Source organism: Elephas maximus, chromosome 16 (genome assembly GCF_024166365.1).
Source record: "Elephas maximus indicus isolate mEleMax1 chromosome 16, mEleMax1 primary haplotype, whole genome shotgun sequence".
NCBI lineage: Eukaryota > Metazoa > Chordata > Mammalia > Proboscidea > Elephantidae > Elephas > Elephas maximus.
This window is the reverse complement of record NC_064834.1, coordinates 21,765,753-21,782,067: the sequence shown is the minus strand read 5'-3', so window position 1 is coordinate 21,782,067 and position 16,315 is coordinate 21,765,753. Positions and strand designations below refer to the sequence as shown.

Genomic DNA, 16,315 nt, shown 5'->3' with positions numbered 1-16,315 from the left:
AGCCTTTATACAAGGAATTATACAAGTACAATGAACGGCATGATGGGGGAACCTCCACGTTCTACAGATGCAACTAGGAGGGAAACTCAACTTAGACTTGGGAGTCAGAGAAGGCTGGGATAAGATGGAATACCGCTGTAATACAACAGATATTTGCAGATGAGGGCAGGGAGTAGGAGTTGAAAGAATTGTGTTCCTAAGAGAAGGAAGAACACTTGTGAGGGTCTGAATGTGAGAGAGAACATGGTACACCATAGGAACTGAGAGTTGTGTACAAAGAGGCACATGTGGACAGAAAATGGTAAAACATGAGGCAAAACAGATAAGCAGGAAGCAGATCCTGAAGTCCCTTGCACAGGGCAGTAAAGGATTAGAGTTCACGCTGGCATTAAGGGATTGGAGTTCATGCTATGGGAGTGAGGAGACCCGGAGACCTTGAGTGGTTTTTAGGTATGGTAATAGATGACAGATTATGTATGTGACTATAGATTTAAATCTACAGTGGAGGGTCAGTGAAAAAGAGGAAGACCCGAAACAAGATGGATTGACAGAGTAGCTGCAACAATGAGCTCAAACATAGTAACGACTGTGAGGATGACACAGAACCGGGTAGTGTTTCCTCCTGTTGTACATAGGGTTGCTCTGAGTTAAAATTGACTCCACTGCACCTAACGAGAACAACCTAGATTTACATAAAGGTGTCAGCACTTTGCTAGAAGTAGGTAAAAGTAGAACATGTGGCATGACTAGCTATCACAGGCTCAGATTTGTTCAACTGAGTGTACCATAAGGAATACAGGGGTTTGGGTAAATTTCTAGGGGAAGATAATGTGTTTAGGTTTGGAAACTTGGTGAGTTCTAGAGGTGTCTGTGATTCATCCAAGGAATGAAAACTTGCACACCTGCCAACATGTATAGAGCTCAGAAGACAGGACTTGGCTAGAGTCATGTCCTTGGGGCTGCATGAAAATGACCACAAAATTCGGAAAAGATTAAAGGAGCATGGGGCTTAGATCAGAACTATAATGAAACCTAATGTTTAAGAAATAGATAGAGGAAGAAGAAACCATGACGCGAACTAGAATAACCACCCAGAAAGACAGGAAAGCGGAGTTTTTGCCAAGCATGCAATTAAAATTATAGATACCGATGACGGGATAAGGCACTGCCTGTGTCAGTGGTGTTGAATAATGTAATTTCATCCAGGTTCAACCAAGTTCTATCTTTCATAGTAACCCAAGCCAAATTATATCAAGAAGGAGGTAATGAGGTCATGTTTCCCCAAAGTCTGCATGGATATTCAGTATCAATTTGAAGTATTAGAAGTGTACTCTGATAATAAACAGAGAGTATTAAAATGTTTCTAATTTTTAAAGTAAGCCACCCATCCATAGCATTTTTTATCTTACTATTCTCATGGTGAAAGATATTAAGCTAACTACATATAAACAAGCAACGAGGGAGTTCTCTCTATCACCGACATGAAGGTAGAGTGCACATGGCTCTTTTTTTTGTTTTCACACCAAGGATCATCTCCAGTATTTTAAGATTTGATATGCTCCAATTCAGTTGCTGCTGTTGACATTTTGATGTTGTGTCCAGTAACCTAGGCAACTGTTCTTATTTCTGTCCTAATTTACTTCCATTTATAGACTTACAGAAATTCAATGGCCTCAAAGGCAGAGCAGGTTTACAAACTACATGTTCTTAAGTGAGCATTATATTAAAGATATGACAACTCTTAGTCATCAAATAAATTAAGACTGTCATTTATGGGCATCAGTAAATTATGATGAATAATATACAGTCATATATCACTTAATGTCCATGACATATTCTGTGAAATAGGACATTATGTGATTTGGTTGTTGTGCAAACATGTCTAAATCAGAAGCAATAGCATTCAGTTATTTTCCACCTTTGTGTTATTTAATAACCTTTTGCTTCATTTCCAAACTGATACTTCCCCTTTGCTCTTGCTGCTGCTATCACTAGCTCTGATTTTCCTCTCTTTGGGAGTCATAATGTACTTCACAGTAATATTTTCAAAAGAAAATTAAACAGAGATAATGCTACCACACTAAAGAGGCCTGCGATACATGAGATTAGATGCTGCTGTCTACGAGTCAAGCATACAGGGTTATATGGTAAACTTTGTATTTTTAAGTAGGAAAAGTTCACATTAAAATAATGATAGAAGTTTCAGTACAGTACATACATAAGCCAGTAACATAAACATTTATTATGACATGTCAAGACATATTTATTATAGGTTATATATGTACTATACCATTATTTGCCTGGTAGCATATATACAAGAGACATGAGATACACGTGTTACATGCAGGAAGTTGTGTCTGCTATGTCCCATTACATCTGCTCTGTCCCTTTCTCTGATCAGGATTTCTGAACTCTATTATAATATTATAATATTATGGGACCACAGATATACATGAGGTCAGATGTTGCCCAAATGGACATTACAAGGCACATGACTGTATTTTCAAAATGTAGGCATAACTTTGTCATGCTGAAATATGAAATGACTACAGTTAAATTTATAAATTTTTCAAGTATTTTGTTTTTTTATTTAATGTTTTATTCACTAAATTCAATTCCACCAATTATAGACCACAGCTTTGAATACCTTCAAATGAAAACTCTGGCCTGATTCACTGCTGTTAAATGAATTACTTTTTCATCTCTCGTCGACAAAACAGTAGGATCAAAGTTTAAATTATGTGAGATCAAAGTTTAAATGATATGAGTCCCTGTTGGCTTTCAAGCTATGCACATAGAGGGAAGAATCTCTGGAACATATGCCCTTCTCAGACAGATCAAGTAAGAAGAGGTGATTTTAATGGCTACTTCCAAAGCTATTTTCAGGATGGGTGTTGTATAGATCAGGATTTTTTAAATCAGCATATATCACAAAAACTAGGAAGTTAAGCTCCATATAACTTTAGGAAGGTAGCTGAGAACTTTGAGAGAAACAGGAACTAATGGATCACAAAGCTACTAAAGTTCCACAAAGAAGATAAACTCCCAACACAGGGACGGACATTCTCTAATTTTTTTGGGGGGGGGGTGTGGGGGTGGGGGTGGGGAGGAAGGGGAGAAGAAGAAGAAATACAAATATTGGGTTGAAGTTTCTGTTTTATTCCACTATCGAGTTGCTTTTCCTTATCACTATTTTAGTTCTATGTTATTTATATGAATGCAGATTTACATAAAAATGTCAGCATCATTAAGAATTACATTAATGACAAATTCCTTTTAACATCTTAAAGCAGTTCCTGATGAATTCCCCCCCCGCCCCCCGAGGAAAAATCAATTTCAAAAGACTTTCCTCATTAGAGTGTCCTGGAAATCAACTCATTAGGCACCAGAAAACAAAGTAGTGCTATATTAGAATGCTGAGAGATATATATTTACAAAGCTCCTTGAGCTACTCAAGGGGAAGGCAGTGTATAACACTAGCACACACGTTTATGCCTATCATGAAACTCATTTTTATAAAAATCCCAATTGATTTAGCATTTCCTCTGTGCATGGAAGTAAACCAAATGTTTCACATATCTAATTTAATCTTCAAACAATCCAATAAAATAGATACTATTATTATTATCACCATTTTCATGTGAGGAAACAGAAAGTTAGAAATATAAAATAACTTTCCCAAGGTCATATGGATAGAGATTAGTAGAACCAAGATTTAAATCAAGGTTTCTGTGATACACCAGTTGGTACTGTTTACAATGTACATCAGTGCTAGAAAAGATAGGTTACTCGCTCACCCATTCCATTCACAAAACTTTCTTTCATTCCACTTCATTAAGAGTCTTTCTAAAACCACAGTTGTCCCCCAGGTGGGCTTGAAGAACACTCTCTCAGTTGCTACCCTACTGGCACTGTAAACAATTTCCTGAGTCTCGATGCTATTGCTGCCCCAACTGCAGACAATAAAAAGGAAACACTTCTAGAAATTAGAATGCTCCCTTTAATATCACTGAGTCCAAAGTGATGAGAGCCTGAGGATTAACGGCCTCTGCTGTTCTGGATTCCATGATCAGAGACCTTGGATAACTGTCCCACAAGGTCCCCTGCTAGATAACTTTACTTGACTAATTCTCCTCTTCAATTCACCAAGAAGAAGGTGACCCAATAGGGAGAACTGCAAAGGTCTGTGCATCAACAGGTAGTTTCCAAATGGTAATCGACAAACTAATTTTGTTATTGTCCTTTTTCAGGTATCAGAGGGGGAATGATGGAAGATAACAGGATTGGTACATTTAGAGCTTTGTGAGGCATAAGTCGATCTGATTTTGATTAGTTTCACAAATCATCCTTCTAGTGCAGCAATTGTAATATCAATTCTTTATAACACCGGCTCTAACAATAGGAGGGCAATGCAATCTTAAGGAATGATGAGACGCTACCCAAGTTTCGTCGGAATCGACTCATCGGCAATGGTTAATGGTTTTTACCCAAGTTTACAAGTTGCACTGTACCCGAAAGAGTATGAGGTTGGAGCCAGAAGACCTGGAATTTGGTCTCAAGCTACATGATTTTCACAAGTCACTTAAATTCTTTGAGTTCTAATTCCCTAATTAGTTAAATCAAGAAATAAATAAGCAAAACTCTAGGGCTTTTGTGAAATAAGATACCAATTTGGAAATGCCCTGTTAACAGTAAAGTGTTAAATGCTACTTGACACTACTTTGTTTAAATAGAAAATAAGATTTAGAATATATTTATTATGATCTTTTAGGATGCTTTCAGGACTTAAAAAATCTTATTATCAGTAAGCAGAAATTTGATTATCTCAACTGGAGTCTACTCTCATGTCTCTTTCAAATTTGAGCTTATAAAAGGTGTCTATTTTATCCTCACTAAGAGCAAGGAAAGAATAAACATGAGGTTGGTGAAGAATATTCTGTGAACCTACAGAAAACAAACTCCTGTGTCATTGTGGAATGCCTGATCACTGGATATAACCACATTATTGGTCCAGTGGGTCTTCATGTTTTAATAATTAAGATCTCCACTAATGGCCACTGCTGTACCACTGCCACATCATAAAGCATGCACTATTTATCTTTTAGTATTTCGCTCTCAAAGACTGTGGGCTTTAAATCATTATTTGCTAGTTACAGACCTTTACAATGCCCAGTGGCATTTGCCACTGATGACAACAATAACAGAGGATGTTGAGCCAGAGCTACTGTGAGTGAAATACAGAAAGTAAAATGATAATAAATAGCTGTCACTCCATTACTAAACAGTGCCGGAAATTGGTTCTAGTACATCTGAGATGCAGAGGAGTCTGTATAATCCAAGAACCAAAAAGGTATTTACTCAGTAATAGCAGGAAACAAAAAGGAACCCAAACATATGCCTCGTGCAGCGACCAGAAACTCAACAATGAGCTTGCCCTGGGTGTTCAATGGATTCTCAACAGATACTATTTCTAAATCTTATGATATCTTCCCAAAGTAATGGAACCTAGGAAATGTGTCAAAAGTATACTTGGTCCAATGCATAAAGGAATACTGGATAGAATACAAAGTCTCAAATGAATGTGAGACTAAAAATCCATAAATATATTCTAAGCACATAGATATTATTATAAGGAATATGGGACTGGAATAAGATGCCTGATAGAAATCATAAAAACTGTCTACATATGACCCTGATACTGGTCAGGTAGTGGGGGTGTGGTATAGAATTAAGCCATTCTCCTTGGCCATCAATCTCCTATGAACTTCAGGTATGAGAACAGAATCCTTGGTAATGAACTCTTAAGACAGATATCTAAAAGAGAGTGTTATGTGGAATTAAATTGACCACACTATACAATAACTACTACTTAAAATTTAAAAGAAAGTTTTGATCCTCTTCTTCTTAGACCCTTGTGGCATCCCAGTCTTTGTTCTGTCTCTCATTCTATTAATGATGTGTCAGGTTTGTTGTTGTGGTGACTGTTTGTTTGCTTCTTTTTAGCAAGAGATTAATTCCAATTAGCCTATGTCCTATGTGAACTGATGTGTGGTAATCACCAATCAAAGATCTTAGTCAGAAAACATAATCCACTTACTAGACAAGTTATATAAATCTGAGCTTCAGTGATCTTATTAGTAAAACCAGGATAATAACATCCATAGTGCAAAGTCAATGTGAAAATTAAATAAAGTAGTGTATGGGAAGTAACCTGTCTTTTCTTGTTTTCTGCTACAAACATAGCCTGAGAATAAAAAGTAATTTAAGAATAGATCCCAGGCAACTAGACTGGGAGCCTGGGAAGAATGAATCAGGCAAGAAAGGAGAGCCAACCCAAGGATACATTATTAGCTAGTTACTGCTACAGAGATTAGAGCTTGATTCCACTGGGGACCCCTTGAGGACCTATTTAAAATTCATGTTTGATTTGTTCATCCAAGGGATGGAAAAGCATAGTGTTGGTCAAGACATCCTCTGTGGGACATGTTTTAGGATGGCTGAGTGGCTTCCTGCTCAGATCCCCACACCACTTCAGGGAAGTTCCAAAGCAGAAAGTGAAGTGAGATAAGGTGTGAGTAAATCATATCTGTGGCATAGTATCTGTTAAAAAACATAGGCTCAGAGGATGCAAAGCATAAGAGGAATACAGTATAATGATAATCAGTGTGCTAGACATAGAATAGGCCTTCTACATGTTATAGCTACTATTACTACTAGTGCCAACACTGTCATCATTATTTTCATGTGATATGAGTGAGACTCAGTCAACAACTATTTATTGAGATAAAAAAAAAAAAAAATTTTTTTTTTTTTTGTTTCCACTACGGGTCAGGTACTTTTTTAGGCTTTATTCACGCAACTGTGAAAAAAGATATAAATCTCTACCCTCTAAGTGCAGGCAGACCAAAAAAAAAAAAAGAAGAAGGAAAGAAAAACAGCACATAAACACATTAATACATAAGAAAAATGTCATGAATTATTAAGTGCTATGAAGACAATAAAGGAGGCAGCGTCTTAGACAGGGACTGTGGAATCTGTGTTAGCTAAAGTGTTCAGGACAAATCTCTGTGAGGAAGTGACTAGAGAGAAGCACAGAAGAACAAGAAGTTTTGGGGAAGAGCATTTAAAGCTGAAGGAACAGCAAACCTACAGGCCCTGAGACCGAACATGGTAGTGCTTACAGGGACAGAAAGATTGCCGCAGTGTCCAAAGTAGAGTAAACACAGAAGAAAATGGAGGAATAGAAGAACAGAATTGTCTGATGTCAGGTCTTGGAGGCCTCTAAGACTAACATATGTAGCTCAGGTTTTATTCATTTGGATGTTGGGCATTTGTGCAAGGGAGATAGATGAGAACAGGGCAGCCAGGTTAAATTTAAGGTTGTCGTAGTAGATCTAATGGAAAAGAATCTATTTAGTCTAAAGAATAAGAGTGGAAATGTGGCCCAGGAGGCCTTCCTAATGAACTGGATAGTAGAGAACTGTGCAGAGTGGAACACAAACCCAGAATGCAGAGCAGTGTTGAGATGATTTCCATAAGGTGAAAAACAATAACTTCTATAAATATTAAGATCTAGAACAATGTAGATCATCAACTCCATAACCTACAATGGGCAGGTGGTCATCTAGCTGGCCAGTAATCCAGTCCAAGAACAAAAATCCAAATAAAAGTAGTATTAATAAGACATTTACCTTCCTAGCATATGATTTTAAAGTTTATAAAACACACAAATATGCATTATCTTATTTGAAGTTACCAATAAGGCTGAGAGTAGGTATGGTATTATTCTCCTCATTTCTAAGTATTAAGGGTATTAAGTGAGGCTTCACAGTCTGCAAGTGATGAGTCAGAACGAGAGCCCCGGTACTTTTATTCTAATTCTGGGATCCTAAAATGTGCTTTTATTTTAATAAAATTTCCTCCTATCAATTACATTGTAAGCCCTGACACCTACTCCCCCCTCTAGTAACACAGCTTAGCCTAAGTAAAGCACTCGCTCACTTCAGTGAAAGCACGAGCAGAGTTTGCCTTGTACACAATGCATTTCCTATTTTCTTGCCAACAATGCCAACTAGATTTGAAGTCAACTAACACCAGATGCTCTGTGACCCCAAATAATGTCCGACATGAATTGGTTTCTGGAGGACTGTGGTGTAGGGCCTAAAATTAAGGTCCAGTACGTGGCCTTGATGTTTGGTGAAATCGGGAGGGCCTTGAACAGTCTAACCTCTGCACTCTGCTCCCAAGGAAAAAGGTCCTCTAGCCAAACAATCCTCCTTATCAAACAGATCAGATGCAGCTTCTGCTTATCCCTGAGAGGGTGGTTTCAGTTCCTTGCCAGCCCACAGAATTATTCAAACAGGCCAATCACATCTCCCTCTGGAATCCAGGGGGCACCCCACCCTCTTGTACTACAAAGCCTGCCTCCTACAGCCCCGCCTGTTCACTGAGTTCCCAGGTGCAGTCTCCTCATGGTCCTGCATGGTGTGTGATATCATCCTCCTCCAGATTGTAAGTATATGTGATTAATAAACTTCCTGTCAGCCTCATCTGTCAGTGTCAGCTGTCATGTGCCTAACCTAGAGCAGGAATCCTTCCCTTACCTGTGGAGTGAATAGGAGGCCATTAAAACAAGGATTGAAATTTGACCCAAATCATCAGCAAGAAATGGAAATTCAAGAAAGTGGCATAGCCAAGTACACCACCAAATACTAACTGTCCTGCTACATGATCATATTATCTATTTGCAGAACATTTTTCCCAAGGGAAAGATAAATGTGGGCTATTACTATCATCAAAATCAGAGAAAAACATTTCTAATAAAACATATTTTGGCTGAAAAATACCAATTCTAGGCAATCTGAGTATCTGAAAACATGGAGTTTTCTTAAACTTTTTTTTTTCATATTCTGTTTCAGTATATTTTCTGTGTTTTATAATATGTGATAAAATATCTAGTAAACTATAAAAACCAATACATAAATACAAGGTATTCATTGGTAAAAAGATATTTTAGGCCTAATAAGACAAAATGCTTTTTATATTCATTCCGTATATGTGAAAATAGATGAACAAAAATAAAATATTATTACATGATGTGCTGTGAAATGAAAAAAAAAAGGCAATCAGAAAGAGAAGTAGAACAGATCTGTCTCTTTGCAGGTGTTGAAATTGATATTTTTCAATTAATTTACCTTATTTTCCATTCATAGGAAATCAAAATCCAGAGGATTATAGGTAAAATTTCAAGAAGCTTAGTTTGTTTGTTTTCCATAACGAACAGTTTCCACAAATCCTGGAGTACAGCAGCATATTATAACATCTGGGGAAATATCAGTATTTTTACTTGAAGAAATAAGCACTCACATGCATTTATTGCATGGTGCCTACCTAACAGGTACTTGCTGAAATCTTCTAAGGAGGCTGTATAAAAATAAGACTACACACACACAAAAAAAAATACAAAGCTCAAGTCTTTCTGGATAAAAGTGAATCAACATTAGGTGAGTCCGCATTAGGGATTTACGTCTGTCTCCAAATTTCATGTCAGTAAACTAAATTTAACTAATTAAGTATTAATAATGCTGATGATAATAACACTATTGCTGCTGCTACGACAACAACTAGTTAACAATTGTTGAGAATTTATGATGAGACAGACACTGTGCTAAGTGCTTCATGTAGTTTCTAGGTTAATTCCCATAATAACCCTCATATAGAGGGTATAGGTTGCTATGAGTCGGATTCAACTCGATGGTAGTAGGTCTGGGTTATTAACCCGTTGCCGTCGAGTCAACTTCGACTCTTGGTGACCCTATACGACAGAGTAGAACTGCCCCATAGAGTTTCCAAGGAGCACCTGGGTTTTAGCCGCTGACCTTTTGGTTAGCAGCTGTAGCACTTAACCACTACGCCACCAGGTTTTCCTTGGGTTATTAATACCTTCATTTTACAAATGAAGATACTGAAGTAGAGAGAAAATAAATGACTTCTCCAAGCCACACAGCAAGAAAGTGGTTGTTCAGGAGGAATTCCAAGCAGCCTCGGCCACTACGTTATACTGTTTATGTTTCAGACCCAAGTTCTATGGACTGTTCTGCAGTCAGAAGCTATCAGTGGCTGGAAAGGCAAACTTCCACAAATTTCTAAGCATTTTGCTATGAGTGAAATGAAGTACAGCTTCTTAAATGGATTCACATCTTTGAAGTTGCATGTGTTTGCACGTGTGTATGTATGTGCGTGTTTGTGTGTGTGTGTGTATGTGTGTGTGTTGTGGGTATGGTCAGAAGACGACACTGCAGAAAGAAGGAAAAAGGAGACTATCACCTCAGAAAGTGGTTTTCCCCTAGAATTTCAGTGTGTATTTACAACTCCTCAGTTTCTCTCTTCTACTCTAAACAAACGTGTACACATTTCACTTTTATATTCCCATGACTTTCACAAAGATCAAAAGCAGTGTGGAGTGATTCACTACTTGACATGCAATGGCCTCACAGTGAGCTCTCAAGGTAGGAGATATAATTCCCCTCAATGTTGCTGCCCTGTATTCTGAGGCTTTTCTCCCTTGCTCCCCAAAACTGGCTCCAGCTCTAAGTCCAGCCTGTGAAAGGCTGCCTGGATTGACAAGGAGCAGCGCCACACGGTTCTCCCTCCATGGAGGTGACATACCCGGTCAGTTTTCCCTTCTGTCTGAACGCTGGCATGACTGCGGACCTCATAGTCCTCTTCCAGGTCAGAAACATCCTCCAGCTCCTCTGGGGTCTGTAAAATGAAAGCAAAGCATCATGTGTGGGAACGCAAAACGGTGCATTTGCTTTGGAAAACTGTCTGGCAGGTCCTCAAAAAGGTAAACATAGAATGATTGTGTGACCCAGGAATTCTATTCCTAGTAACATACCCAAGATAAAGGAAAAGATATGTCCTCACAAAAACCTGCATGTGAAAGTTCATCAGCATTATTCGTGATAGCCAAGGAGTGGACACAACTCAAGCACCCATTCACTGATGATCAACAAAATACGGTACATCTGTACAATGGAGCACTATTCAGCCATTTTTTGGCAGTCCATGGCATATTCAATATTCTTTGCCAACACCACAATTCAAAGGCGTCAACTGTTCTTCGGTCTTCCTTATTCATTGTCCAGCTTTCACATGCATATGATGCGATTGAAAAAAGCATGGACTGCCAAAACAACGAACAAATCTGTCTTAGAAGGAGTACAACCAGAATACTCCTTAGAAGCAAGGATGGCGAGACTGCGTCTTACATACTTTGGACATGTTGTCAGGAGGGATCAGTCCCTGGAGAAGGACATCATGCTTGGCAGAGTATATGGTCAGCGGAAAAGAGGAAGACCCTCAACAAGGTGGATTAACACAGTGGCTGGAACAATGAGCTCAAGCATAACAACGTTTGTAAGGATGGCACAGGACCGGGCAGTGTTTCATTCTGTTGTGCATAGGGTCGCTATGAGTCGGAACTGACTCGATGGCACCTGACAACAACAACAACATTCAGCCATAACAAGGAACGAAATAATGACACATGTTACAACATGGATGAACTTTTGAAAATATTGCGCTAAGTGAAGGAAGCCACCAGTCACAAAAGACCATTTATGATTCCATTTAAATGAAAGGTCCAGAATAGGCAAATACATGAAGAAAGGAGATTGGTGTTTTCCAGGGACTAGGGACAGAGTGGAAGGGAAGTGACTGCTAAGAGGTATAGACTTTCTTTTTGTGGTGACGAAAATATTCTGGAATTAGATAGTGGTGATGGTTACACAATCTCGTGAATATATCAAAAAACAACTGCACACTTCGAAATGGTAAATTTTATGGTATGTGAATTGCATTCCAATGAATTTGAAAAACAAAAGCAAAATTTGATTAGATGGGAACTTTTTCTCTCAGTGAGTAGCAATTTAGCTCAACACTATGTGGTCACCACAAACTGAGGTATTTAAACATGATAGAGTGATTATCATTATAATCACATGCCATCAAAATTCCACCAAAAGATTACCAAGAAATTAAACTTTCTAGGAACTTAAATATTTTAACTTGAACTTCAGTGTCTACTCTAAGAAGCTGGCTAACTATTATTTCTTCTTTCAATCTCAGCTTAAAAATCACTTAACTTGGAGAACTGTCCCCTGGCCTCTAGACAGGAGGTAGATCCTCTGTCAAGTTCTTCTTAGTCTCCTCTGCCTCCACTTTCATAATCCTTACCCTACTTTATGGTATCCTTGCTTGCTGAATTAGCCAGTTAGTTAATTGTTAAAATGTACTCTGTCAGTAGGAGAGCAGTGGGATGCAGACCTCAAATTCTCATAAAAAGACCAGACTTAATGGTCTGACTGAGACTAGAAAGATCCCAGAGGTCATGGTCCCCTGACCTTCTGTTAGCCCAAGACTGGAACTACGTCTAAAGCCAACTCTTCAGGTAGGGATTGTACTGGACTATAAGACAGAAAATCATACTAGTGAGGAGTGAGCTTCTTGGCTTAAGTAGACACAGGAGGCTATGTGGGCAGCTCCTGTCTGGAGGGGAGATGAGAAGGCAGAGGGAGACAGAAGCTGGCTGAATAGACAGGGGAATCCAGGGAGGAAAGAAGGAGTGTGCTGTCTCATTATGGGGAGAGCAACTAGGAGTACACAGCAAGTTGTATATACATTTTTGCATGAGAGACTTACTTGATTTGTAAACTTTCACTTAAAACACAGTAAAAATTAAAAAAAAAAATCTACTCTGTGAGGCAAGGAGTAGATCTGCTCTGCTTACTGTTGTATTATCTCCATCTTGCACATACATGTTTTGGGATGAATGAAGAAAAATTGTCAGTGATAGCTAAAATGGTAGATGGATTTGAAAGAAAAAAGACAAACAACACAAAACTGTCCTACACTGCCCTCCTACCTTCTGTATTTCAAACTAAGATTTTTTTCGTTTTGTGGATTTTTTTCCTTGTAAGGGTTTTTATTTCCTTAGTCTCAAAGTGACGATGTTTAAAGATATCCATCACTGTTGCAAATACTGTCATTTTACCCATGATAGGTAAAAGTACTTAACGAGAATTAACCCGATACTTGTTTTGGTTTACATGGTCCCAACTTTAAATTACAATTCCTTTGCTAGAAAGACCTAGTGACAACCCCAGAAAACAGACATGTAAGTTTCATCAAAAACAAGTCCAGGTGGCTCTTGAAGACTGGAAGAGGGCAGATCCTGCCTCCTTAAACCAATCTGAACTCCCTTAGGCCTTGCTTTGCACATGGGCCCATTATTTTCAGATGCTAAGAGCATTCTTTCCTTTGGAACCACTCCTGAGATGTGGATTTGCAATAATTAGCTCATGGTGTGGAGAAAAACAACCAACTCCCTACCCACTGATGGCTTCAGAGTCTTTCTCATCTCTTGGGTCTTTAATCAGCACTTTCTTTGTTCTCTAGCACTTTGTGAGGGCGTTTTCCTTCATTTCAACTGACTCCTACTGGATATTAACATCCCCCCTCTAACCAAGACCTCCAATATACTGAGGAATTTCCATTTATACAGTGATCTCTTTGCAGCCCTTCTTTGCTGCAAATGTGTGCAGGGGTGATCACAGGACAATTTACTCTTTTTTCTTATGTATTAGTAGCATGAATTTACCACCACAGAAATTCAACCAATCACATATTTCAGCATTAGCCATTTTGTGTATCCTCCCACAGTATCCTTAAGACAGCATCTTTGCAATTTCTTTCTTTGATACGTCATCAGCCCCTGTAACATCTGAATAAATTCAGTTGATCAAATTTCCTTTCTCCCATCCCGTTGTTTTGCAACTGAAGGCTCTCTGGTGCCCCTACTGTGATCTGTTTCTTATAAATGTCTGTTATTTATTACTTGGGTCATACCCCAGCACATAGTCATATATAACTCCATCATTGATTCAGTATTTACTCAATTCAAAAATGAAGTGACTTAATAGAAACTAAACACAACTGTGGCTGTCAGAAGTCACAGTACCATTTTTGTTGGTGATACTGCACAAAGAAATAAGTCTACCATTCACACCCACATACTTCTGTGCTTATCTTTGTCTTTTACAGGGAACTAATAGTTTTCTTGCAAAGCCATGAGACCTGACCTCTTATTTTCATGAACAAAATCAGTGAAGAAGTGTTCAAAGCACTCCCTGGCAGCATTTTGGATTCTGCAAGGCAAGCCAGCTGCATGGTATTGCAAATACAGAACAAAATTAATACATAATGTTACAGTTTTAAAATTAAATGGGTACTAGAAAACACATAAGAGTACTCTAACCATTTTTTTTAATGAGCCCAGTGGCACAACGGTTAAGCTTGGCTACTAACTGAAAGGTTGGTGGTTCCAACTCACCCAGCAGCTCCATGGGAAGAAGATCTGGTGATCTCCTTCCATAAAGAAAGGAGAAAAAAAAAAAAAAGCGAAGAAAACCCTCTGGGACAGTTCTACTCTGTCACATTGGGTTGCTATGAGTCGGAAATGACTCAATGGCAGACAACAACAATCACTTTTTGAATGATACAATAACTACTACAGGACTGAAGACAAATAATAATAAAATATATATATATATATATATTTTTTAAAAATGGAGTACGTGATATCTCATATAGTACACTCTTAAAAGCAGTTGACTTTTTTACTTCAGGAGGTTAGAGACCTGGAAGCTGTGTGTGTGTTTCTAAACAATTTTCATTCTGCAGGAGGGGAGACTGACTAACCTAGAGGTGGTTTCATATAGTAGAATGAATCTATACTGCTGAGCCATGCAGATCTGAGTTTGAATTCTGGCTCTCCAATTAGTGATAATGGGACTTTGGGCATTTTGTGCACCCTTCTTGAACTTTGGTTTCCTCAGAACGAAATTTGGATAATGCCTACCCCTGACGGTTTTTATAACACTCAGCTGCTGGGATGCAGCAAGCTTAACCATTGTGCCACCAGGCTCATTAAAAAATGATTAGAGTACTCTTGTCGCATCTCTCATCCCATCATACACCTTTATATTTTTTGATAACACCTTTGTGGTAATTTGGATGCTGCCATTTTAAGCCAAATTTATTCTCAGACTGGGACCTCGGTCAAGTCAGCAAATACTTCTCTACTTCAGGTTCTCCAGCTATTCTTCTGGATGAACGCGGTACTGACTAGCTGCCTGTAGTTACAGTCATCTGATTTTTACTATATAATATCATTGTGATAAACAGGATTTAATACAAACCCACATTCATTGCTTTCTCCTAAACACCAAATAAGAGATCTCTTTTGATGATTCTAATCACATGGACGAGTAAACTTCTCTTCAACAGGCCCCATGGCAGATTCACTCTAACACAGATCATTAGGGATGATGGAAATAAAGTGCCTTCTACAAGCGGGGCTGTCTCTAAGCCAGGCTGAGAGGAAGATGCTCCATTCTTCTGGAAAGAGTGTTTTAACCTCAGCCACTTCTCATTTCAGAAGTCAGGGAATTCATGTCATATTTATAGATTTTAGCTGCTGCTTATTGTTAAGCCCCCCTTAGGTAGTCCAAAGATATATGAAACAGGCTGAGTTTCATCACTCGTAAAATGGTGAAAATACGACCTAATTATTAGGGTTATCGTGAAAGTAAAATAAGACAATGGACTGGAACCTTATTCAGTGACTGGAAAATACTGAAATTTCAACACTGTTTATGATTTTTAGAAATTTATTTTTATCGTTGTTTTATAACATCCCACTTGACTTCTGTAAAAGAGAATAGAAACAAGTGTAGAACTTGAAAGCATTCATGCTGAGGTTTTTATATGGAAGCTGAAGCTGTAATAAAATGATAGCAGTCCATTAAAAATGCAAGGTCACAAAAATAGGTGGTTTTAATATATATGCATGTGTGTGTGTGGAATGTATATATGTGTATATATACCCACACAAGTACTGAGGTGAAAATGACTGCATTTATATTGTCTTTTTTTCTAAGGAGCTCAATGCTTTTTACAGACATTATCTTACTAATTCTTCCAGCATCCCTAGTGAGACAAGTAGGTAGTGCTATTATAACTAAAACCCACTGACAGAGACTTTATAAATGTTTTATACTGAAATATATATACATATATATAAATTTTGTCATCGAACAGGAAAAAAAAAAGAAAAGGAAAGAAGCCCTGGGAAATTAGAGTTACACTTGCCATGTTTCTTTCAGAATTCAAGTTGAATTCTAAACTACACACCTTCACCTACCAGCCTTCACTAACTTTGTAAAATCAGATAAATCCCGTAGTAATGTTAGTA

The 16,315-nt window shown here is 38.2% G+C and overlaps 1 protein-coding gene across 4 annotated transcripts in view; it reads right to left on the bottom strand.

Annotated features, from left to right (window-relative positions):
• Positions 1–16,315, bottom strand: part of CTNNA3 (catenin alpha 3) — a 1,852,175-nt gene that overhangs the window by 177,058 nt on the left and 1,658,802 nt on the right. For all 4 annotated transcript variants that reach the window (XM_049856013.1, XM_049856014.1, XM_049856011.1 and 1 more), the window contains one exon: positions 10,669–10,761. In XM_049856013.1, coding sequence (XP_049711970.1) covers positions 10,669–10,761 — 93 coding nt within the window. The remainder of the gene's footprint in view (positions 1–10,668; positions 10,762–16,315) is intronic.